The 23,578-nt window shown below is 63.4% G+C and overlaps 1 protein-coding gene across 1 annotated transcript in view; it reads left to right on the top strand.

The window, feature by feature from the left end:
- The first annotated feature begins 217 nt into the window (after positions 1–217).
- Positions 218–23,578, top strand: part of TMEM132E (transmembrane protein 132E) — a 31,699-nt gene continuing 8,338 nt past the window's right edge. The window contains 4 exon segments of the mRNA XM_029081721.2: positions 218–297; positions 18,129–18,496; positions 19,868–20,394; positions 21,544–21,684. Of these exon segments, the coding sequence (XP_028937554.1) occupies positions 222–297; positions 18,129–18,496; positions 19,868–20,394; positions 21,544–21,684 (1,112 nt within the window). The 5' untranslated portion in view covers positions 218–221.

Below are 23,578 nucleotides of genomic sequence, written 5' to 3'. Positions count from 1 at the left end.
GGGTCCAGCAGAGGCGGGGCATCTCAGGACAGCCCCCCGCCCCCACCCTCCCGGAGGAGTTATAAGGGGGTCGCCCCCCGCCCGCCCCCCGCCCGCCCCGGACGAGCAGAGGACGAGGGATGGGGACGGGCCCGGGCCGGGCCTGACCCCCGGGACCCCCCCCTCCGCCCTCCCCATCCCCCCCCCCAGGACCCTCCCCGGGCCCGGGTCGCCCCCCGACCATGGCCCCCCGGACGCCGGGAAGCCGGTCCTTCTCTCTGCTGTGCTGCTGCGCTCTGGCCACGCTGCTCGCCCACGGTGAGTGCTCGCCCACCCCCCCCCCCCGGGGACCCCCACACACCCCACGGGGACCCCTCCTGCAGCAGCAGGCACAGACCACCACCCACCCATCCCTCCATCCCTCCCTCCCTCCATCCCTCCCTCCATCCTTCCATCCATCCACTCCCTGACCCCGTTTGGGGCGGGGGGCTTTGGGGACCCTCCCTCCCCGCTCCCCCTCCCTGGGTCCCCTTCCCCGGAGGCTGGGGCAGGGAGGGGCCGCCTTCCATCCCTCGGGGGTGTCCCCGGGGTGGGGGTGCGAAAGAGGGGGGTCTCCCTGCCTCCCCCTGCGTCCTACAGTCCGGGAGAAAGGGGGAAAAAAATGAGGAATGAGAGGGAGGCGGTGGCGCTGCTGTTGATGGAGGAGGAGGAAGAGGACCAGGACCGGTCCATCCTCAGCTGCGTTCAAATCCTGGCCGGGCGGGGGTCCCGGACCGTCGCCAGGAGCCCCCCAGACCCCGAGGGGCAGGCCGGCGGATGGTTAGCGTCCAGTCCCGGGGTCCCTCCCTCCCTCCCTCCCTCCCTCCCGACCCCCCTCCCGTCCCCTCTCGGGGGTGGCGGGGGCGGCGGAGAGTGGCACGGCCCCCTCCCACCCCCAGCTCGGGGCCGGACGGGTGGGGAGGGGGGCTTTTTGCAGCCCTCGCCCTGGACCGGGGTTCAGAGGCTTCTTTGGGGGGGGAGGTGAAGGCCAGCTGGGAGTGGGGAACTCCCCAGCCCCTCTTCCCCCAGCAGAGAGAGCCCCCCGACCCTCCCTCTGGCCCCTTCCCCAGTGGGGCCCGTGCGCTAGCGGGTCACCGACCCCAGGACGGGAGCCCCATCCGATCCTCCTCCTTCCCTTTGCCCTCTGACCCTCCCGCTCGGGAGCCCTCCACGGCGAGGAGCCGGGGGTCCGGGCCCGACGAGGAGGGGGCCGGGCCCGGTCGGTTCCCACCGGCTGCCGCGGGGTCTCCGACCACAGCTGCGACAGTTGCATCTCCTCCCCCGGCCCGAGGGACCCCCGGGTTTCGACCCCGTGGGTGGTGGGGGACGGGTTGCGGACCCCGGCCCGGTCCTCCACGGTGGGAGCGGGGCAGGGTCGACCGGTGGAGAGAGAGACCCCCGACCCCGGGCACGCCCCAACCCTCGACGCGCCGTGGGGATCGGCCCTCGTCCCCTCTGTGTGCCTCGGTTTCCCCGTCCGCGGGGCGCGGGTGAGACCGGCGGGTTGCGAGAGCCGGTGAGGAAAGGGCTCGGCACGAGGCCCGCGGCCCAGCCCTCTCCTGGCACCCGGGCGCTGCCCGGCGGTCAGCCGGCACCAGGGGCTGGCGGGGAGGGCAGCTTTCTGCTGGATCCTTCTCCCTCTGCTCCGCCCTCCTCTTTTTTCGAAGTGGCATTCGTTAAGCGCTCGCTACGTGCCAGGCGCCGTGCTGATGGCCGGGGTGGGTACGAGCCAACGGGCTCGGCCGCGGTCCCTTCCCCGCGTGGGGCTCGCGAGGGTCTTGACCCCCGTTTTACGGATGAGGGGACCCGGGGCCGGAGAAGTGACTTGCCCAAGGTCACCCAGAGCCGGGATCGAGTCCGCCGGCTGTAGCGTACTCCTCCGAGCGCTCAGTGCGGCGCTCTGCGGACACCGAGCGTTCGACCGGCACCGCTGGTTGAGAAGCAGGGAGGCGAGGGGGGAATCTGGACTGCGAGCTCCTCGCGGGCGGGCGGGCGGCCTGTCCACCGACTCTCTTATGTTGTCCTGTTGTTCTCTCCCAAGCGTTTAGCACGGTGCTGTGCGCACAGTACGCGCTCAGTAAATACTATCGATTGGAGGGGCGGTGGAAAGAGTAGGCGACGGGACCCCAGGAGACCGGGATTCGAGTCCCGGCTCTGCCGCTGACCGGCTGTGTGACCTTGGGTGGATCGCTTCTCCTCTCTGGGCCTCATCTGTAAATATCTGTAGTTGTAATTATTTATACTGATGCTGTTGAGGCCCGTCTACTTGTTTTATTTTGTCGTCTGCCTCCCGCCTTCTAGACTGAGCCCGTTGCGGGGAAGGGATGGTCTCTATCTTGGCCCAGTTGGACTTTCCAAGCGCTCGGTACAGTGCTCTGCACCTAGTAAGCGCTCAGTAAATACTATTGAATGACTGAATGAACGATGAGGTACCCCTTCTCTCTCCCTGCTAGACTGTCAACCCCAAGTGCCTTGTTTGACTTCACCAGTGATATGGTGAGTGTGTTGCACGGAGTAGATACCGTCGCTGTCATTATTATGAGAGGGAAGGGGCCCCCGGGTTAGTCGGAGATTAACGTACGTTTCCCGGTTTATTTTAATGGCGTTTAAGCGCTTACTACGTGCCAGGCACTGTACTAAGCACTAGGGTAGATGGGAGCCAATCAGGTTGGAAGCGGTCCCTGTCCCACATGGGGCTCACATTCTTCACCCCCATTTTACAGATGAGGCAGTTGGAGCACAGAGAGGTGAAGCGACTTGCCCAAGGCGACACAGCGGAAGAGCGGCGGTCCTGGGATTAGAACCCGGGTCCTTCTGACTCCCAGGCCCGGGCTCTAGCCACTAGGCCACCTGCTTCTCCGATTCCCACCCTCTGCCCCTTTCGCCTGCCCCATCCGGGGTGAGGCCGGGGGCCGGGGTTCAGAGATGCCAGGGCTCCCATCTTGTGACAGTACAGAGAAGCAGAGTGGCCTAGTGGCTAGAGGCCGGGCCTGGGAGTCAGAGGACCTGGGTTCTAATCCCGCCTCCCCCGCTTGTCTCCTGTGTGACCTTGGGTGAGTCACTTCACTTCTCTGGGCCTCAGTTCCTCATCTGTAAAATGGGGATGAAGCCCGAGAGCCCCAGGCGGGACAGGGACTGGGTCCAACCTGACTAGCTTGAATCTACCCCAGCGCTCGGAACAGTGCTTGGCCCGTAGTAAGCGCCTAGCAAGTACCACGATTATTATTATTCTCTTCCCATTCTATCGCGGTATGATTATTACGGTATTTGTTAAGCGCTCACCATGTGCCAGGCACCGTACTAAGCGCAGGGGTGGAGACAAGCGAAGCTCCCAAGCGCTTAGGACAGTGCTCCGTACCCAGTAGGCGCTCAGTAGGTAGCGCGCAAAGGGGCCGACTGCTTGTTATCTTGTAATCTCCCCCAGGCCTGGGCACAGTGCTTACCACATAGGAAGCCCTTGAAGTGATGATAACGATGACGAGGATGATGATGATGACGATAATTGCGGTGTTGGTTCGGAGACGGGGGACGGTTAAGGCTCGCCCCCCACCCCCCTAAATCGAGAGGAGATAAACAGGGTGTAGATAGGGAAACGTACTTCTCGTTCTTTTTATAGAAACGGAAACTCGGGGTAGATTTGGGGACTGAGATAAGCGCTCAAGGGAGGGCCGAACCCGTAAGGGCATTTACGAGCCGCTTTTCCGCTCCCTCCGCCGAGCCCCGCGTGGCTTCAGAGACGCCGTGGTTCTGGTTCTCCCCGCCGGTTACGGGAGGAGAGTTATGATTGGAATTACCGAGGGTATCCGATAAGCTCTCGCTACGTACTGGGCGCCGGGGTAGACCGGACGCGGTCCCTAGCCCACGTGGGGCCTGCGGTCGAAGCGGGAGGGAGAGCAGGTATTTACTCGTCCTCAACCGTCGTGGGGCAGGGATTGTCTCAATCTGTTGCCGAATTGTACTTGCATTCATTCGTTCAACCGGTCGTATTTATTGAGCGCTGACTGCGTGCAGATCGCTGTGCTAAGCGCTTGGGAGAGTCCAGTGGGGCAGTGAACAGACACGTCCCCCGCCCACAGCGAGCTTACGGCCCAGAGGAGGGGTATTGGATCCCCGCGTCACGGATGGGGACGCCGTAGGCCCGGAGAGGTTAAGCGACTCGCTCGAGGTCACACGGTAGGTCACTGGTGGAGGTGAGACTAGAACCCAGGTGTCCTGACACCTGGTCTCCTGCTCTTTCCATCAGGCTCTGGTAGCAGTGGGATTTATCGAAGGCCGGGGCGCAACGCGCTGCCCTAAGCGCTTGGGAGAGTTCCCTGCCCACAAGAAGTACTCTAAGGCGGAAAGAGAGAGAGCACGGCCCTGGGGGGGGGGGGGGGGCAGAAGACCCGGGTTCTAATCCCGCCTCCGCCGCCTGCCTGCTGAGTCACCGTGACCAACCGCTTCCCTTTTCGGTGCCGCTGTTTCCTCGACTGTAAAATGGGGTTTCCGATTCCCGCCCTCGCCGTTCCCCCCTCGGACCGGTGGGCCGGGGGCCGGGTCTAGTTCTCATCCTCGGGTAGGATACCCAGCCCTGCCCCGTTCTGGACCCACTAAAAATATCAACTGTGGGAGTTTGCGAACCGCTTTGTTCTCAGCACCGTTCGAAGCACAGAGATAAATACAAGGTAATCAGGTTGCCCGGCCGGGGCTCGCGGTCTTAGTCCCCATTTTACAGACGAGGTGACCGAGGCCCAGCGAAGTGACTCGCCCGAGGTCACGCGGCAGACAGGTGGCGGGGCCGGGATCAGGACGGGTTCCGACCTCCGACGCCCAGGCCCGCGCCGCTTCCCCGGGCGGGCCGGGGGGTGGGTGCGTCCCCCGGGACCGGAGAGGGTCGGGCTGGCGGCTGGACAAGCTGGGGGTGCCCACCCCGCCTCCCCAGCGCCGTGGTCCGGGGCCGAGGCAGATCTGCCAGCCGGGTGCCCGGGCCGGGGCCGGAGCGTGGGAACCTGGAGGGATCGGGCAGGAGAAGGGCCCGGGCGCTTGGGGCAGGACGTTTCGCCCACGTCCTGGGGCGTGAAGGCGGCAGGCTTGGGACGTGGGGACCGGCCGGGGTGTGGGAGGGTCCGTGCCGGGTCACCGGGGAGAGTCAGGCATCCGTTGGTTCATTCAGTGGTATCGACTGAGCGCTTACTGTGGGCGGAGCACTGTACTAAGCGCTTGGAAAGCACACTATAGCAATCGAGAGAGATAGTCCCTGCCCACAGCGGGTTCAAAGCGTGGAGGAGAGAGTGAGGAGTGCGGGCCGGCCCGTGGCGGGTCACCGGAGGAAGAGCGAGGGCCGTTGGCCGGTCCACCCTGACCCCGCGGGGGTCCAGGAGGGCATCCAGCCCACGGTTGATGCCAACGTCGCCACGGCGGCGCCGGGATCGGAGTCTCGCGCGGGTTCTTCGGGCCGGGAGCTCCTTCAGCTCCCGGCTTCTCCTGGCACCGGTCGCCGCCAGATCTGTCGCGACGGGGGGAGGGGGTTGAGGGGACCCTCCGGGCCGGTGGGCACGGATCCGGCCGGGGGGTGCCGGGCGGCGGCCGCCCCCTCCTCCCGGAAATCGGTCTCCCGGGGTCTTCTCTGCGGCCAGCGCCCCAGCGGGGAGGAGGGGCGGACAAGGATCCGTCCTGGCCGCCGGGTCACCTTGGGCAAACCCCTGCCTTCCTGGTAACGATAATGATGGTGGTATTTGTTAAGCGCTTACTATGTGCCAGGCACGGTACTGAGCACCGGGGCGGTTACCAGCTAAGCGGGTTGGACACAGTCCCCTGTCCCGCGTGGGGCTCACGTTTGACAGATGAGGGAACTGAGGCCCAGAGAAGTGAAGTGACTTGGCCAGGGTCACACACAGCAGGCAAGTGGGGGAGCCGGGATTGGAATCCAACCTCTGGTTTCGATTCTTCTCCCGGGCCCCTCCGGGAGATCACAGGGAGGGTGAGGGGGCACGAGACAGGTGGGCGTAGCCCCACGCCGAGGGGTCGGCGGCCGCGGGGCTGCCCTTTGACCCCGCCCTCACGCCCAGCCCCGGTCCCGTCTCAGGACGCCCCCCACGGCCCCCCTCCAGCCCGGGTGCCGGGGCGAAGAGGGCGAGAGGACGCCGGGGGGGGGGGGCAGGGGCTCCCTCCCCGGGACCCCTCGACCCCAGGCTGCTCCCCTGAGGTTGGGTGGGGAGGGCCCAGCCCCTCACACCCGCAATTGGTGCATTTCTATTCTCCTCTGCCTCCCCTCGAGACCTTAAACTCGTTGTGGGCGGGGAGCGTGTCCGTTTATCGTTGTTTTCTGTACTCTCTGAGGCGCTCAGTACAGTGCTCTGCCCGTAGGAAGCACGACCGACCGACCGGATGACCCGCGCCGGCTCCACGCCCAGCCCGGAAGCTCGGTGGCCGGGTTCATTTGGGCTGCAGAGTTTTGGGGGGTTGGTGGGGAGGGGTCTGCCTTCATGGGGCGGGGGGGGGGGGGTCCGAGCTGGGGACCTGGTCGCGCTCACACTCACACCCCCATTCTTTCTGCCTCCCTACCTGTCTGTTTCCTGTTTATCTTGGTCTGTTTTATCTGTCTTTCTCTTTATCTCTTTCTCTATCTGTCTCTCTGCGTCCATTTGTCTGTCTCTGTGTCTCTCTGTCCCCGTCTGCCTCTGCCTGTCTGTCTCCCTCTTTCTCCATCTCTGTCTCTCTCTGTCTTTGTTCCTCTGACTGTCTCTGTCTTTTCGTCTTTTTTTCTTCTTCTCTCTCAGCCCGTCTCCCTCTTTTTCCGTCTCTGTTTCCCTATGTCTCTCTGTTTCTCCGCCTCCGTGATAATAATGATGATGATGGTATTTAAGCGCTTTCTCCGCGCCGAGCACCGTTCTAAATTCCGGGGTTGATAAAAGGTCAGCAGGTTGTCCCCCGTGGGGCTCCCGGTCTTCACCCCCGTTTTCCAGCTGAGGTCACCGAGGCCCCGAGAAGTGAAGCGACCGGCCCAAAGTCACACAGCTGCCGAGCGGCGGAGCCGGGATTAGAACCCACGACTCCCGAGCCCGGGCTCTTTCCGCTGAGCCACGCTGCTTCTCTGCATCTCGCTTTCTCCACTTCCATCTCTGTTCTTCCATCTCTAGCTCTGTTTCTCCATCTCCCTCGCTCTGTTTCTCCGTCTCTCTCTTTCTCCGCCTCTCTCCGTAGGCCTCAGTTTCTCTCTCTCTAGGTCACTCTTCCCAAGTGCTGGCAAGCAGGGCCGGAGTGAGAGCCCCCCGCCCCCGTTGACCCCCTTCCCCGGGGGGAGTTTAGGGGGAGAGGTAGACCCCCCCCCTCCCGCCACCGGTGCCCCAGCTGGCTCCCGGGGAAAGGAGGAGTGGGGGTATGTCCGGGGGACGGGGGTGGTCGTCCGGGGCCCCTGTCAATCACTGATATATACTGAGCGCTCCTTACTCTGTTCAGTACATTGCACTGAACAGCGGACTCAGGACCGAGCAGCTCCCTGGAAGGAGAGAGACAGAGATTAGGATCCAGGCCTTTCCCTTTTAATAATAAGTAATAATCATTGTGGTATTTGTTAAGCGCTTACTATGTTCCAGGCAGCGTTCTGGGCGCCGGGGTGGATACAGGCAAATCGGGTTGGACGTCCCACGTGGGGCTCACCGCCTCCATCCCCATTTGCCGGATGAGGGAACCGAGGCCCGGAGAAGCGAAGTGACCTGCCCGAGGTCACCCAGAAGAGCCGGGATTAGAACCCACGACCTTCTGACTCCCAGACCCGTGCTCTTTCCAGGACGCCGTGCCGCTTTTCCCTTTTCTTTCCTCTTTTCCCTTCCCTTCCCTCTCCTCGGGTTTAATTGGGACTCAATTAGGTGGATAATTGTTAGAAATGTGCGCTTCCGTTCGTTCGCCGGCCTCGGCCGAAGGGGGTGGTCGAGTCCCGCGTCGCAGACGGGGGAGCCCGGCTCTCCTCTCCCCTCCCGCGCCCGCGAGGCTCGAACCCAAGGCCCGGGTGACCAGTCCGCGGCCCCCATGCCAACCGCCTGTCCCGCGTTCTGCTCACCTCCTTCCTTGGGTCGGGGGGGGGGGGGGGGGGCCCGGCATCCCGTGGCCCGGTGGGAAAAGCCCGGACTTGGGAACCACGGGACCTGAGTTCTAATCCCAGCTCTGCCTCTTGCCTCCTGTTTATTTGGGTCTTTTTTTTTAAATGGCCTTTGAGCGCTTACTACGCGCCGGGCACTGTACTGAGCACTGGGGCGGATACGAGCTAATCAAGTTGGCCACAGTCCCCGCCCCGTAGAGGACACGCAGACTCTTCATTCCCATTTTACGGTTGAGGAGACCGAGGCCCGGAGGTGTGAAGTGACTTGTCCAAGGTCACGCAGAGCAGGCAAGCGATAGAGCCGGGATTAGAGCCCATCTGACTCCGGGCCCGGTCTCTACTCACTGGGCCACGCTGCTTCTCAGTCGGTCTAAATCATTCAGGTCAGATCATCGCTTTCAAGTAGCGAGCACCGCCAGGGTGCGGAGAGCCGTGCCGGGCGTCTGCTGGGTGTAGAGCAGGGTGCTGAGCGTCCGCAGGGTGCGGAGCGCTGTGCTGGACGTCTGCTGGGTGCAGAGAACCGAACAGGGCGTCTGCGGGGTTATGGACCGCTGTGCTAGGTGTCTGCCGGGTGCGGAGCGCTACGCTGGGCATCCCCCGGTTGCGGAGCGCCGTGCTGAGCACCTGCAGGGTATGGAGCACGGTGCTGGGCGTCTGCTGGGCGCAGAACACTGTGCTGGGCATCTCTAGGGTGCGGAGCACCGTGCTGAGCGCCCGCTGGGTGCTGAGTACCTGCCGGGCGCAGGGCGCTGTGCTGGGCGTCTGCCGGGTGCCGAGCACTGTGCCGAGCGTCTGCTGGGTGCACAGCGCCGAGCTGGGCGTCTGCTGGGTTCAGAACCCTTTGCTAGGTGTCTGCTCGCTGCAGAGCGCTGTGCTGAGCGTCCGCTCAGCACTCTCCCTAATCCCCACCTGCCCCCCCCCGGCCCCTGACACCCGGCCCCGGCCCCCCGAGGAGGGGGTCACCTCTCCCACCCCTTCAGAATCAGATTCCACATTGGTCAGCCCCTTCGTTCATTCGTTCGGTAGTATTTATTGAGCACTCAGTATGTACAGAGCACTGTACTAAGCGCTTGGAATAGACAATTCGGCAACAGATAGAGACGGTCCCTGGCCACTGATGGGTTTACAGTCTAATCTCCGTCTAAATCCCTTGACCGGACCCCACCCCTAAAACTGTCCCACCCGCCCTTGCCCCCCAACTCCCTGAGCACGACCCCGGCCATCCCACACGAAGCAGCGCGGCCTCGCGACTAGAGCCCGGGTCTGGGAGTCGGAAGGTCACGGGTTCTAATCCCGGCCCTGCCTCTTGTCTGCCGGGTGACCTCGGGCGAGTCACTTCGCTTCTCTGGGCCTCGGTTCCCTCATCTGGAAAATAGGGATGGAGACGGCGAACCCCACGGGGGACAGGGACTGGGTCCAACCTGATTAGGTCGTATCCACCCCGGCGCTTAGAACAGTGCCTGACACATAGTAAGCGCTTAACAAATACCGTCATCGTCGTGGTTTCTATTATCATTATGTTTCGTGACCCAAAAGACCTGCAGCCGTACACGCGTGTTTTCTCTCTCCCCATCTGTGTCTTCCGTCGAGACCGGCTCGTTCTCCATCTCTCACCTTCTCCCTCTGGGTCAGGCCGACCGTGGGGCCGGGGTAGGCCGCGGTGGGCCCTCCTCAGTTTCCCTCCCCCCCCCACCCTAGAGAAGCAGCGTGGCTCTGTGGAAAGAGCCCGGGCTTGGGAGTCGGAGGTCATGGGTTCGAATCCCGGCTCTGCCGCTCGTCAGCTGTGCGACCGTGGGCGAGTCTCTTCACTTCTCTGGGCCTCGGCGACCTCATCTGTAAAATGGGGATGAAGACCGTGAGCCTCACGCGGGCCAACCCGATGACCCTGTATCTCCCCCAGCGCTTAGAACGGCGCTCTGCGCCTAGTAGGCGCTTAACAAATAGCGTTATTATCATCACCCTCTTCTTCCACCCCCCTCACACCCGTCTCAAACGGCGGCCGGCGGCGGGACTGGCCAGCGGCGCAGACGTCTTTCGGCCTGCGGGCCGGGCGGGACCTGAAGGACGGAGGAGCGGGGGTGGGAGTCATCGACGGGCCCGGGCTCCCGCCTGACACGGCCCTCGGGCGGCGGGTGGGGTGCCCAGGAGGGGCGGGCGGGCGGCGGGCCCACCCGTCGTCCGCCCACCCTGGTCGGCCTCCGCGGAATTCCCCGGGGCCACCTCCGACCCCTCCGACCTCTCGGCGTCCCCGAGGCAGCTGCCCACCGCCCTCGTTCCCAGAATTCCCATCCCCCCTCTCCTCGCCGTGCCCTCCAAACGCTTACCGTGCGATCGGCATCCGTACCTTCCCGCTCCGCACGCAGCGGGCGCCCCGCACAGTGCTCTGACGGTCAGCGGGCGCCCGGCACGGTGCTCTCCGCTCAGTGGGGAGGGGCTGGGACGATTCCATGGAGCGATGGCTGTGGTTAGAAGGGCCCGGGGGTAGGGGGGAGGAAAGGAATCCCAAGAACCCAGATCGTCTGAATTTTCTGGAAGCTGGAGGAAGCCCCGTAATGTTAATGGGCTCCTCCTTCCCCGAGTCTCCCCCGAAGCCCCTCCGCTGCAGCTGGGGGCCTCGCCCCCGAGCCCCCCAGGAGCCCCTTCCCCCCATCAGAGTGGCCGGCCCGGGGACGATATTTAAAACGTCCCCTTTCCCCCCGATCCGTTCCGCTCCGCCGTGCCCCGTTTCCTCACAGCTAAATTTACCTCAGGCCCGCCCGGACCGGCTGTTTTTCCTCCCCCTGACTCCCCCTGCGCTCATAATAATAGCAATAATAATGCCAATAACTCGGATCTGTTAAGCGCTTGGTATGCGCCGGGCACCGTACTGAGCACCGGGGTGGATACCAGCAAATCGAGTTGGTCCCACGTGGGGCTCGCGGTCTCGGTCCCCGTGTCCCGGATGAGGGAACCGAGGCCCAGAGAAGCGAAGCGGCTCGCCCCGAGTCACGCAGCGGACAGATGGCGGAGCCGGGATTAGAACCCATGACTTGTGCCCCCCGGCCTGCGCTCTGGCCACTAGGCCGTGCCGCTTCTCTCGGAAGCCGTCCATCCCCCCGCCCCCTTGCTCTCTTCCTCCAGCCCGGCCCGCGCGCTCCGTTCCTCTGATGCCTACCCTCTCGCCGGGCCTCCGTCTCGTCCGTCTCACCTCCACCTCCCGCCTCGAATCCCGCAGACGATTCCTCTTCCCCTCTTCAAAGCCCGACTGAAGGCCCACCTCCTCCCAGAGGCCTTCCCAGACTAGGCCCCGCTTTTCCTCACCTCCCACTCCCTTCGTTCCTCCCCTCGACATCGACAATCCAGCCGCGGAGGGCCTGGGGAGGGCAAAGGATCCGTTCATCCATTCGATCGTATTTTTTGAGCGCTTACTGTGTGCAGAGCACTGTACTGAGCGCTTGGAAAGTACGATTCGGCAACAAAAGGAGGAGGCCAGACAGTGACGGCCGGGCGGTAGGCAGGGGGCGGCTAGGGAGGAGGGGGCGGCGGGGAAGGGTTAATGATGAGAATAATCGTCATGATGGTATTTGTTGATAATAATGATGATGATTATGGTATTCTTAAGCGCTTACTATGTCCCGAGCGCTGTTGTAAGCGCCGGGTAGATACAAGTTAATCAACTTGGACCCAGTCCCTGTCCCACGTGGGCCTCGCAGTCTTCATCCCCATCGAGAGCCCGGGCTTTGGGAGTCAGAGGTCATGGGTTCAAATCCCCGCTCAGCCACTTGTCAGCTGTGTGACTGTGGGCGAGTCACTTCAACTTCTCTGTGCCTCAGTTACCTCATCTGTAAAATGGGGATTAACCGTGAGCCTCACGTGGGACGACCAGATGACCCCGTATCTGCCCCAGCGCTTAGAACAGTGCCCTGCACATAGTGAGCGCTTAACAAATACCAAAACTTTTACGGGTGAGGCACCTGATGACGACGGTATTTGTTAAGCAGCGTGGCTCAGTGGAAAGAGCCTGGGCTTCGGAGTCAGAGGTCATGGGTTCGACTTCCGGCTCTGCCGCTCGGCAGCTGTGTGACCGTGGGCGAGTCACTTCACCTCTCTGGGCCTCGGTTACCTCATCTGTAAAATGGGGATTAACTGCGAGCCTCACGTGGGACGACCCGATGACCCTGTGTCTCCCCCAGCGCTTAGAACGGCGCTCTGCACATAGTAAGCGCTTAACAAATACCAATATTATTATATTATTATTAAGCGCTTACTACGTGCCAAGCCCTGTTCTAAGCGCTGGGATAGATTCACTTCCCTGGGCCTCAGTTCCCTCATCTGTAAACTGGGGGTGAAGACCGGGAGCCCCGTGTGGGACCACCTGATGACCCTGTATCTCCCGCGGCGCTTAGAACAGTGCTCGGCACACAGTAGGCGCTTAACAAATGCCAACATTATTACTGTTGATCCCCAAATCTGGACCGACGCTAGAGGGGGGGAAGGCGTGAGGGGGTGACGACGCCTTCCGCTAAACGCTGTCCTGCCGCTGATTCCGGTTTCCCTCCCCCCCCCGGGGTCCCCCACCCCGCCCCCCAGGGGTTTCGTCCCCCGGTTTTGGGGGGTGGCCGGTTTCCGCTCGGGCCCCGGGGGCGGTGGGTGGCCCGGAGGACAGCCCGGGGAGGATGACGGGAACGTCGGATTCAGAGTTCTGTAGTTCGCAGCGCGGCCCCGGGGGCAGGAGACCCGGGTTCTAATCCCGGCTCCGTCACTCGTCTGCCGGGCGACCTCGGGCGAGTCGCCTCTCTTCGCCTCCGTCGCCTCATCTCACGCGGCCCCCTCCCTCGAGGGGTCTGCAGTCGAGCAGAAGCCCGCGCCGCCGTCCGTCGGGGGCATCTGGCGAAGGCCCGCCGGGGGCGAGGCGCCGTACTGATCGCCCGGGGGCGTGAGGTGGGGACGGCGCCGGGGCTCGGGGGCTTCGGGGCGGGCGGCGGCGGCGGGGACGGGGTGTGAAGGAGATGTTTTCGTTGGAGTAGGGTTGCTTGGGAGCAGAGGTCTGCCTGCCCTGGATGTTGGCGTGGAGGAGGGTGGCGGGGGCGGGGTGCGCGCGCGCGTGATGATGATGATTGCCGTATCGGTTAAGTGCTCGACGTATGCCAACCCTACCGAACTCCAAGCGGAGTCCCAGATGATCGCTCGGCCCGTCGTATTCATTAAGAGAAGACAAGAGGCGTTCCGTCCCCGGGCCGTTGGACGGAACCTCCCGATGGTTCACTGTGCGCAGAACCCCGTCCCAAGCGCTTGGCGGAGCACGACTGCGCCGGTTAGCGGACCCGTGCCTTTGCCGGGAGCGTACGGCCTTGACGGATAAGGGACCGGGCCCGGAGGGGTGAAGTGACCCGCCCGAGGTCAGGCAGCAGGCCGGCGGAAGCAGCGTGGCTCCGCGGGAAGAGCCCGGGCTTGGGAGTCGGAGGTCATGGGTTCGAATCCCGGCTCTGCCCCCCGGCAGCTGTGCGACCGTGGGCGGGTCACCTCACTTCTCTGGGCCTCAGTCACCTCATCTGGAAAATGGGGATGAAGACTGTGAGCCTCACGTGGGACAACCCGATTCCCCTGTATCCACCCCAGCGCTTAGAACGGTGCTCTGCACATAGTGAGCGCTTAACAGATACCGACATCATCATCATTCTCTGCGCCCCGGTTCCCTCATCTGTAAAATGGGGATGGAGACTGTGAGCCCCGTGTGGGGGCAGGGACTGGGTCCAACCCGATTAGCTTGTTTCTACCCCGGCGCTTAGAACAGTGCCTGGCCCGTAGTAATCGCTTAATCGGTACCCTGATTGTTATTATCGTTATTAGGCCACACCGCTTCTCGACGTGTGCGTCGATGACGCTAATCGCCCCGGAGCGTTCGGACGGCTTTGATTTTTCCGGAAAACGCTTTCGCCTCGGTAATCTCTTTTAATCCTCCCAACAGACGTCCCCGGGAGGAAGGGATCGCTCTCCCATTAAGCGGCCGGGGAGGCCCAGGGAGGTCAAGCCTTTTGCCCGAGGTCACACGGCGGGCCGGGGCTTCCGGACCGGGCCGGTCCCGCTTCCCGGCCGGCGGTCGCCGGTCTTGGCGGTCGGGGGGCGGCGGGCGCCTCGTGGGGAGGGGGACGCTCGGCGTCCCCCGCCGGGGCCGGGCCTACCGTGGTCCCGCGGGTGACCGCTCCGCCCTGGCGGCTCCGCCCCAGGCCTCGGGGGGCTTCCCTCGGGCCCGGGGCGCAACGGACCCCGATGCCAGTGGTGGGCTGGTGCCCGTGTGCCACCAGAACCCCGGAAGGAGCGCTCCGGATCCCGCCCCAGGCCGCCGGGTTTCTCCCGAGCCCGGCCCGCCCCCTCCCACCCAGCTGAGCCGCGGAGGTCGCCCCCTCTTCCTCTCCTCCCCCTCCCCCCCCATACCTCTGCCCCCTGAGAGTGACTCGGTTTGGAGGAGGTGATTTTCCAGGGTATCTTCTCGCAGAAGATCTCAAAGCGCCTGCTTCTCACGTCCTCCACCCCGCCGTGGGGGCGGGGAGTCGACCCCCTCCCGCCCCCAGAACGGACCCCCTCCCAAGCATCCACTGCGGGGGGCCGTTCCCGCGGGCCCGCCGCCCTCCAAACGCCCGGGGCGCTAATGAGGATTTTTTTTTTTTAATTTGCAAACGATTAGTTTCAATCTGAGAGTGATTAGCGGGAGAGACACGGGCATCGGAGCTTCCTCCGAGCTGCGGGCAGAGGGGAGAGTCGGGGGGACGCGGGGTGGTCCCGGCCGGGTCAGCGGGGGAGAGTCGACGTTGAAAGATGGTCCATCCCCGAACGCGTGTGTGTGTCCAGTTGGGTGACCGGCACGGGTCTTCCACGCGTCCCGGGGGCCCCGCCCGTGGACCGGGGTTCGAGACGGAAGCCGACCCTCCCCGTCACGCCGTTGTCTTCGTTTTCCCACTTCACCTTCTCGTCATTCCCGTTTTATCCTCACGCCGTCCCCGGGAGCCCGAGAGAAGCGGTTATTTCTACCCCAAACGGCTCGGCCTAGGGGGTAGAGCCCGGGCCTGGGAGTCGGAAGGACCTGGGTTCTAATCCCGGCTCCGCCGCTCGTCTGCTCCGCGACGTTGGGCAGGCCGCTTCACTTCTCTGGGCCTCGGCGGCCTCGGCCGTAAAATGGGGATGAAGACCGAGAGCCCTTCGGGGGACGACCTGATTACCACGTATCCCCCCCCCCCCCCCGCCAGTGCTTAGAACAGCGCTTGGCACGTAGTAAGCGCTTGACGGACACCATCGTTATTATTGTTAAAATGGGGATTAAGACTGCGAGCCCCACGTGGGACAGGGACCGTGTCCAACCCGATTAGCTGGTATCCATCCCAGCGCTCAGTACGGTGTCCGGCGCACAGTAAGCGCTTAACGAATACCGTAGACGACGACAGCGGCAGAAATGGCAGACAGGTTGATCGAGTTTATCCTAGAATTGGAGCTTCAAGAGAAGCAGCGTGGCGTAGCGGAAGGTGGCCGGGCTTGGGAGTCAGAGGTCCCGGGTTCTAATGCCGGCTCCTCCACTTATCGGCTGCGTCTCTTTGGGCAAGTCGCTTCGCTTCTCCGGGCCTCAGGTACCTCATCTGTAAAATGGGGAGGAAGACCGTGAGCCCCACGGGGGACGACCCGCTGACCTCGTATCTCCCCCAGCGCTGGGAGCGGTGCTTGGCAGATAGTCAGCGCTCAACAGATACCATCATCGCCAAGAGTCCGGCTTCACGTTGCTGCCTCGGACTGTTGGTTTCGTAATTCGGCGTCGATTTGCTCTCCGCCGTTTCGTTCCCCGCGTCCGTTTACCCCTATTTACGCGGCGAGCTCGGTTCCGTTATTTCCTGCGGGGGAATTTTTCTCTGTTTAGCTCTTTCCCTCAATACTCCTGTTATCAAGAAACCAATTAAGGGAGCCCTTATTGGGTTGGAGCGGTCCAATATTCAATTACTTATTTCTCATCCGTTCCGTCTTGTCCTCGTTCCTCCGTCTCGCCGTCGTTGACGCCTGCCTGTCTTCCCCCCCCCCCCCCCCACCCCCGGCAGACTGGAAACTCCCCGAGGGCGGAGACGCTGAGAATAAGAACTGTGGTGTTCCTTAAACCCTCCCCGTGTGCCAGACGCTCTGCTGAGCGCCGGGGCGGCTCCGAGCAAACCGGGCTGGACGCGGTCTCTGTCCCGCGTGGAGCTCACGGTCTCGTAGTAATGATAATGACGGCATTTGATAAGCGCTCGCTATGGGCCAAGCACCGTTTTAAGCGCAGGGGTCGATACAAGGTGACGAAGTTGGCCCCCGTGGGGCTCCCAGTCTTCATCCCCATTTGACAGATGAGGTCACTGAGGCCCAGAGAAGCGAAGGGACTTGCCCAAGGCCACCCAGCAGACGAGGGCGGAGCCGGGATTAGAACCCACGACCCCCCGACTCCCAGGCCCGGGCTCTATCCCCTACCTCACGCCGCTTCTCCGTGGAGGCGGAGGGACCCGGCACAAAGAGCAACACCCCCTGAGAGTCAACGGCCCGCTGCCTGCCTTGGGCAAGTCGCTTCACCTCTCCGGGCCTCGGTCTCTTTATCCGTAAGTGGAGGTTTCCTGCTCCCACCACCCCCTTAGACTTGTGTGCCCTGTGTGAGCCCGGGTCTAGAGAAGCAGCGTGGCTCAGTGGAAAGAGCCCGGGCTTGGGAGTCGGAGGTCATGGGTTCGAATCCCGGCTCTGCCACTTGTCAGCTGGGTGACTGTGGGCGAGTCACTTCACTTCTCTCTGCCTCAGTGACCTCATCTTTTACAGATGAGGCTCACATGGGACAACCTGATGACCCTGTATCTCTCCCAGCGCTTAGAACGGTGCTCTGCCCATAGTAAGCGCTTAATAAATGCCAACATTATTATTATTATTATTATTATTATTAATCCCGGCTGCGCCGCTTGCCAGCCGTGCGAATTTGGGCGAGTCGCTTCACTTCTCTGGGTCTCAGTGACCTCATCTACCGGGATGGAGACTGTGAGCCCCACATGGGACAACCTCATGACCTTGTATCCCCCCCCCCCAGCGCTTAGTACGGTGCTAGGCCCATAGTAAGCGCTTAGCAAATGCCATCATCCTCATGATTATTATTATTACTATCCACCCCAGCTCTCAGGACAGTGTCTGGCCCGTAGTAAGGACTTATCGAAGGCCGGGATGATGATGATCATTCATTCATTCAGTAGTATTTATTGAGCGCTTACTAGGTGCAGAGCACTGTACTAAGCGCTTGGAATGATGATGATGATGATAAGGGAGTGGGAGAAAAGGAAAGGAGGGCGTAATCAGGGAAGGCCTCTTGGAGGAGATGGGCCCTCGACAAGGCTACGAAGGCGGGAGGAGAGCGATGATCTGCCAGATATGAGGAAGGAGGGCGTCCGGGGACAGAGGCGGGATGCGGACGAGGGGTCAGCGCGTGGCTCCGTGGCAAGAGCCCGGGCTTGGGAGTCAGAGGTCGTGGGTTCCGATCCCGGCTCCGCCGCTTGTCAGCTGGGTGACTTTGGGCGAGTCGCTCCACTTCTCTGGACCTCAGTTCCCTCATCTGTCACATGGGGACGAAGACTGTGAGCCCCACGGGGGACCACCTGATCACCTTGTATCCTCCCCAGCGCTTAGAACGGTGCTTTGCACATAGCGAGCGCTTAACAGACGCCATCATCAGCGTTATGATTTTTACCGGTCACCGTGCAGGGACGGGAGGAGGCAGGGAAGCCGCTTCGGCCCGGTGCCCGGGGGAGGCCCCCTTGGAGGGGCACCATCGGCCCCGTGGGGGCCCCGGGGGCGGCGGTCGGGCCTTGTCACCGCCGGCCCGCTCAGGGGAGCCCGGGGTCTCCTTGGGGGGCGGGCACCATCCGCCCCGCGATCCCCGGGGGGCATCCATCCCCGTAGTCCGCCCTGCGGTGCCCGGGCATCTCTCCGGGGAGGGGGCCGTCCTCCCCGAGGTGCCCGGGGAGGGGGGCGAGGGCGGCGGCCGACGGGCGGGGGTCTCCTGTCGTTGCAGCCGTCGGAGCCGAGGAGGGGCCGTCGTCGTCGCGGTCGTCCCCGCCCGTGCTGCCCGTGAGCTACCGGCTGTCTCGCACGCGTCTGGCCTTCTTCCTGCGCGAGAGCCGGCCGGGCCCGGCGGCCAACGGCAGCGGGGGCGGCGGGGGCGGCCCCCTGCAGCGCGCCGAGCCCTTCGTCGTCTTCCAGACCAAGGAGCTGCCCGTACTCAACGCCTCCCTGGGCCCGTTCAGCACCAGCCGCGTGCTGCCCCGCGAGCTGCTGCAGCCGCCCAGCCCGCTGGACGTGCCCGGGCAGCTGACCGTCAACTGGAAGGTCCGCGCCTTCATCGTGCGCCTCCGCGTGCCCGCCACCCAGCCCGTGGCCCAGGTCAGAGCCCACCGGGGTGGGGGCGGGGGCCCGGCGGAGCCCGAAGGACCCGGGTTCTGATTCCGCCAGCGCTCCTCTGGGCCTCATCCATCGATCCTATCCTATTTATTCCTTCAGTCGGTCATTCGGTCGTATTTATCGAGCGCTTACTCTGCGCCGAGCAGTTTTCTCATCTCCCGAGCGGGACCACCCGATCGCCTTATCTCTATTCCGGCTCTCAGAACGGCGCTTGGCACGTAGTAAGCGCTTAGCCATCGTCGCCGTTATTAGAAAAGGGAGCACGTCAGGGCGATGCGGAGGGGAGTGGGAGGTGAGGAAAAGGGGGGCTTCGTCTGGGAAGGCCTCTTGGAGGAGGCGGGCCTCCGATAAGGCTCTGAAGGCAGGGGGGTGGGGAGTCATCGGGTCGGTCGGCTCCGTACGTCACGATAATCACGGTATCCGTGAGGCGTTCACTGGGCGCCAGGCCCCGGCGCGGTTTGGTGGCTTGGGAGTCAGAGGACGTGGGTTCCGATCTCAGGTCTGCCGGGTGACCTGGGGCGAGCCACTTCACTTCGCTGGGTCTCAGCGACCTCATCTGGAAAATGGGAATGAAGACCGGGAGCCCCACGGGGGCCAACCCGTTGACCTGGTCTCTACCCCGGCGCTCGGAACAGTGCGTGGCACCTAGTAAACGCTGAACAAATACCATCGTCGTCATCGTTATCGTTATTATTATTATTATCATTATCATCGTTATTATTATCATATGAGGAGGGAGGGTGTTCCGGGCCAGGGGGCGACGGCGGGACAGGCGAGAAGGCGGCCCAGTGAGGAGGCGATGATTGTCGTATATCTCATTTATTCATTCTGTGTGCGGAGCTCTGTGCTAAGCGCTTGGAAAGGACAATTCGGTAGCAAAGAGGGGCAATTACTACCCGAGAAGGGGCTCACATTCTCTAATTATGGAATTATAACAATAACGATGATGGTATTTGTCCAGCGTTTACTAGGTGCCAAGCACTGTTCTGAGCGCTGGGAAGGGGATACAAGGTGATCAGGTTGTCCCACGTGGGGCTCCCGGTCTTCATCCCCATTTCCCAAGGCCTTTCCCGTCCGACGTGACTATTAGTTATGGGCCGGGCGTGGGGGTCGGAGGACGTGGGTTCTAATCCCGCCCCTCCCCCCCCCCCCGCCCCGCTGGGTGACCTCGGACAAGTCACTTGGCTTCTCTGCGCCTCAGTGACCTCATCTGGAAAATGGGGATGAAGACCGGGAGCCCCTCGTGGGACCGCCCGGTGACCCTGAATCTCCCCCAGCGTCTAGAACGGTGCTCCACCCGTAGTAAGCGCTTAAAGAAGTACCAACGTGATTCTCCTCCTTATTCCGGTCTAGGTGCTGTTCTACGTGGCCGGCCGGGACTGGGACGACTTCCGGGGGACGGAGCGGCTGCCCTGCGTGCGGCTTCACGCCTTCCGCCAGGCGCGCGAGGTCCAGGGCTCGTGCCGCCTGGGCGGGGGCCTGGCTTCCTGTCTGGTGCAGGCCCCGCTGCCCGCCACCTGGTTCGGCCCCGCCGCCCGGCCCGCCCGGCGCAGGCGGCGGCCCCAGGGGCCGGAGCCCGGGTCGGAGGGGCCGGGGCCGGGCCCGCAGGCGGAGCTCTACTACACGCTGCACGCGCCCGGCGGGGCGGGCGAGTGCGCGGGCGCGGGGCCCGCGCGGGCCGAGGGGCCCCCGACGCGTCCTCTGCTGCGCGTGGGCAGCATCAGCCTGGTGCGGCCGCCGCCCGCGCCCGCGCAGGAGGACCACCGCCTCGACGGCAACGTCTTCGTCCGCCTGCCCGTCGGGCCCCTCAGGCCCGGACGCCTCCTCAGCGTCCTCCTCTGCCTCCTCCCCAACGCCACCGTCGACCGCTTCACCCTCAGGCGAGCGCCGCCCCGCCGGCCCGCCGGCCCGCCCCTCCTTTGCGCCGCCCCACCACGGGCCCACAGCCTAGAAGGGGGAAGGCAGACAGCGAAACAAGTAGACGGGCCTCGATACCGTCGACACAGAGCCACAGGATCGTAGTTGTTGAGCGCTTACGGTGTGCGGAGCACTGGGCTAAGCGCTTGGAATGTCCGACTGGGCGACGGGGAGAGACCATCCCTGCCCCACCACGGGCCTACAGTCTACGAGGAGGGAAACGGACAACTTAAGAGATAGACAGGCCTCGGTACCGTCGACGTCGATAAACGGAATCGTATTTAGTGAGCGCCGGCTGTGTGCGGAGCACTGGGCCGAGCGCTTGGAACGTCCAGCTGGGCGACGGGGGGGGGGGGGGGGGGCCATCCCTGCCCGACCAAGGGCTCACGGTCTAGAAAGGGGGAGGCAGACAACAAAACAAGTAGACGGGCATCGATAGCATTTGAAATAGATAAACAGGATTACGGATGTATACACGTCATTAATTAAAATAGAGCATTCATTCGGTGGTATTTATTGAGCACGTACCGTGTGCAGAGCACTGTACTGAGCACTTGGAATGTACATTTCAACAGCGGATAGAGACGATCCTTGCCCGACGACGGGCTCTCAGTCTAGAAGGGGGAAGACAGACAACGAAACGAAGCAAGTACAGAGGCCTCCATAGCATCAGAATAGATGAGTCGAATCATAGATATCTATACATCATTAGTAAAATAAATGGAGTAGTAAATAATATATACAAATAGGCACAGGGGCCGTGGGGAGGGGAAGGTGGGGAGAGCAGAGGGAGGGAGTCGGGGCGATGGGGAGGGGAGGAGCGGAGGGAAAGGGAGGGCTGAGTGTGGGAAGGCCTCCCGGAGGAGGTGAGCTCTCGGAGGGCTTCCAAGAGGGGAAGAGAGCGAGTTTGGCGCAGGTGAGGGGGGAGGGCCTTCCGGGACCGCGGGAGGACGCGGGCCGGGGGTCGACGGCGGGACGGGCGAGGACGGGGGCCGGCGAGGAGGCGGGCGGCGGAGGAGCGGAGCGTGCGGGCTGGGCGGGGGAAGGCCGTCGGGGACGGGCGGGCGGCGGGGCCGGTGCCACCCCGGTTTTCCCTCCCCGGCGCGGACCAGGGTGAAGGCCAAGAAGGGGGTGACCCTCCTCCACACCAAGTCGAGGAGCCCGCAGTGGCTGGTGAACTCTGAGCTCCTCCCCGGCGGGAAGCACTCCACCGCCACCGTCGACGTCTCCAGGGTCGACGACCCCACCCTCAGGTGTGGCCCCCCGCCCCCCCCCCCCCCCGGGCCCGCTCCCGTCACCGCGCCGTGGCCCGGGATCGGGTCCGTGTCCCGTCGTCCCCGCCCGAGCGCTTAGCACGGCGCCGCGCCCACGGCCAGCGCCCGCTAAATACCCCCGGATGGATCAGAAGCGGCGTGGGGCGGCGGCTAGAGCCCGGGCCCGCGAGTCAGAAGGTCCTAATGATCATTTCGGTATCGGTGGAGCGCTCACCGCGTGCCAACCGCTGTTCTGAGCACGGGGAGAGATGCGAGGTTGATCGGGTTGCCCCACGTGGCGCTCACGGTCTTCATCCCCCTTTTCCAGATGAGGTCACTGAGGCCCAGAGGAGCGAAGCGGCTCGCCCGAAGTCACCCAGCCGATGAGTGGCGGAGTCGGGATTAGAACCCACGACCTCCGACTCCCAAGCCCGGGCTCTTCCCGCTGAACCGCGCTGCTTCTCTAGGTCCTGAGTTCTAGTCCCAGCCCCGTCACTTCTCTCCTCTTTGGCCTCGGGCAAGCCACTTCCCTGCCCTGGGCCTCAGTTCCCTCCCCTGGAAAATGGGGACGGAGACCGTGAGCCCCGCGTGGGGCGGGGACCGCGTCCCGTCCGATTTGCTTGGATCCACCCCGGCGCTTGGCACGGGGCCCGGCACCTAGCAAGCGCTCAACAGATACCACAGATTATCATCATTCTGACGACCGAATGAACGTATGGGTGGATCGGGAGAAGCAGCACGGCCTGGTGGCCAGAGCCCGGACCCGAGTTCTAATCCCCGCCCCGTCTGCCGTGTGGCCTCGGGCAAGTCACTTCACTTCTCCGGGCCTCGGTTCCCTCGTCTGCAAAACGGGGATGGAGACGGCGAGCCCCGCGTGGGACGGGGTCCCGCCCGAGGTTCTTGGATCCACCCCGCCTAGCGCATAGTAGGCGCTTAACAAATCCCACGGCGCTCATTAGCTTTACCAGCCTCGTGAGGCTCGGGGCGGGCGAGGCATTTAAAGCGATGACCGTCACCTTTTCAGAGAAGAACCCGATGGAACATTAATGGCACGAAAAGTATGAATGACTGGCGGATTCCTCCCGCCCTCGCCCTCCCCACCCTTCGCCCCGCGGCGAGATTCCGGCATGAGAAAGATTTCATTTTTCTTGGCATCTAAGGGGCGGCCGGGCCTCAGCTGCTGCTGACAGCTGGACGGGGGGGGGGGAGGAGAACACGGGCCTCGGCCCGCGGCGCCGCCGGCGCTCCGCTGCGCGCGAGGACACCCTTCGTTCACTCAGTCGTATTGATTGAGCGCTTCCTCTGTGCAGAGCTCTGTACTGAGCGCGTGGGAGAGGGCGGTACAGCCGTCAACAGTCATTATTCATTCAACCGTATTCACCGAGCGCTTACCGTGTGCAGAGCGCTGTACCGAGCGCGTGGGAGAGGACGGTACGACCGTCAACAGTCATTCGTTCCTTCAGTCGTATTCATCGAGCGCTTACCGTGTGCAGAGCGCTGAACCGAGCGCGTGGGAGGTGACAATACGACAATATCACAGACACATTCCTCGCCACCCCACGATGAGCTTACGTGGATCAGTTGGTCGTATTTATTGAGCGCTCACCGTGTGCAGAGGACTGTATACTAAATGCTCGGGAGAGCACGGCGGGATTAGCAGAGACGTTCCCCGCCCGCAACGGGCTCACGGTCTCGGGGGGGGCCAGACATTAATGGGAATAAATAAATCATTTATGATGTATAGTTTACAGATCTGCACCGAAGTGCTGAGAAGTTAAGGGTCGAGTGAATGTCATGGTGTAGTGGGTAGAGCCCAGGCAGTCAGAAGGTCCCGGGTTCTAATGCCGCTCCGCCACTCAGCTCCTGGGTGACCTCGGGCAAGTCGCTTCACTTC

This window comes from Ornithorhynchus anatinus, chromosome 17, assembly GCF_004115215.2.
Source record: "Ornithorhynchus anatinus isolate Pmale09 chromosome 17, mOrnAna1.pri.v4, whole genome shotgun sequence".
NCBI classification, from domain to species: Eukaryota; Metazoa; Chordata; class Mammalia; order Monotremata; family Ornithorhynchidae; genus Ornithorhynchus; species Ornithorhynchus anatinus.
Note: the sequence above shows the minus strand (reverse complement) of the source record. Positions and strands in the feature narration are given on the sequence as shown.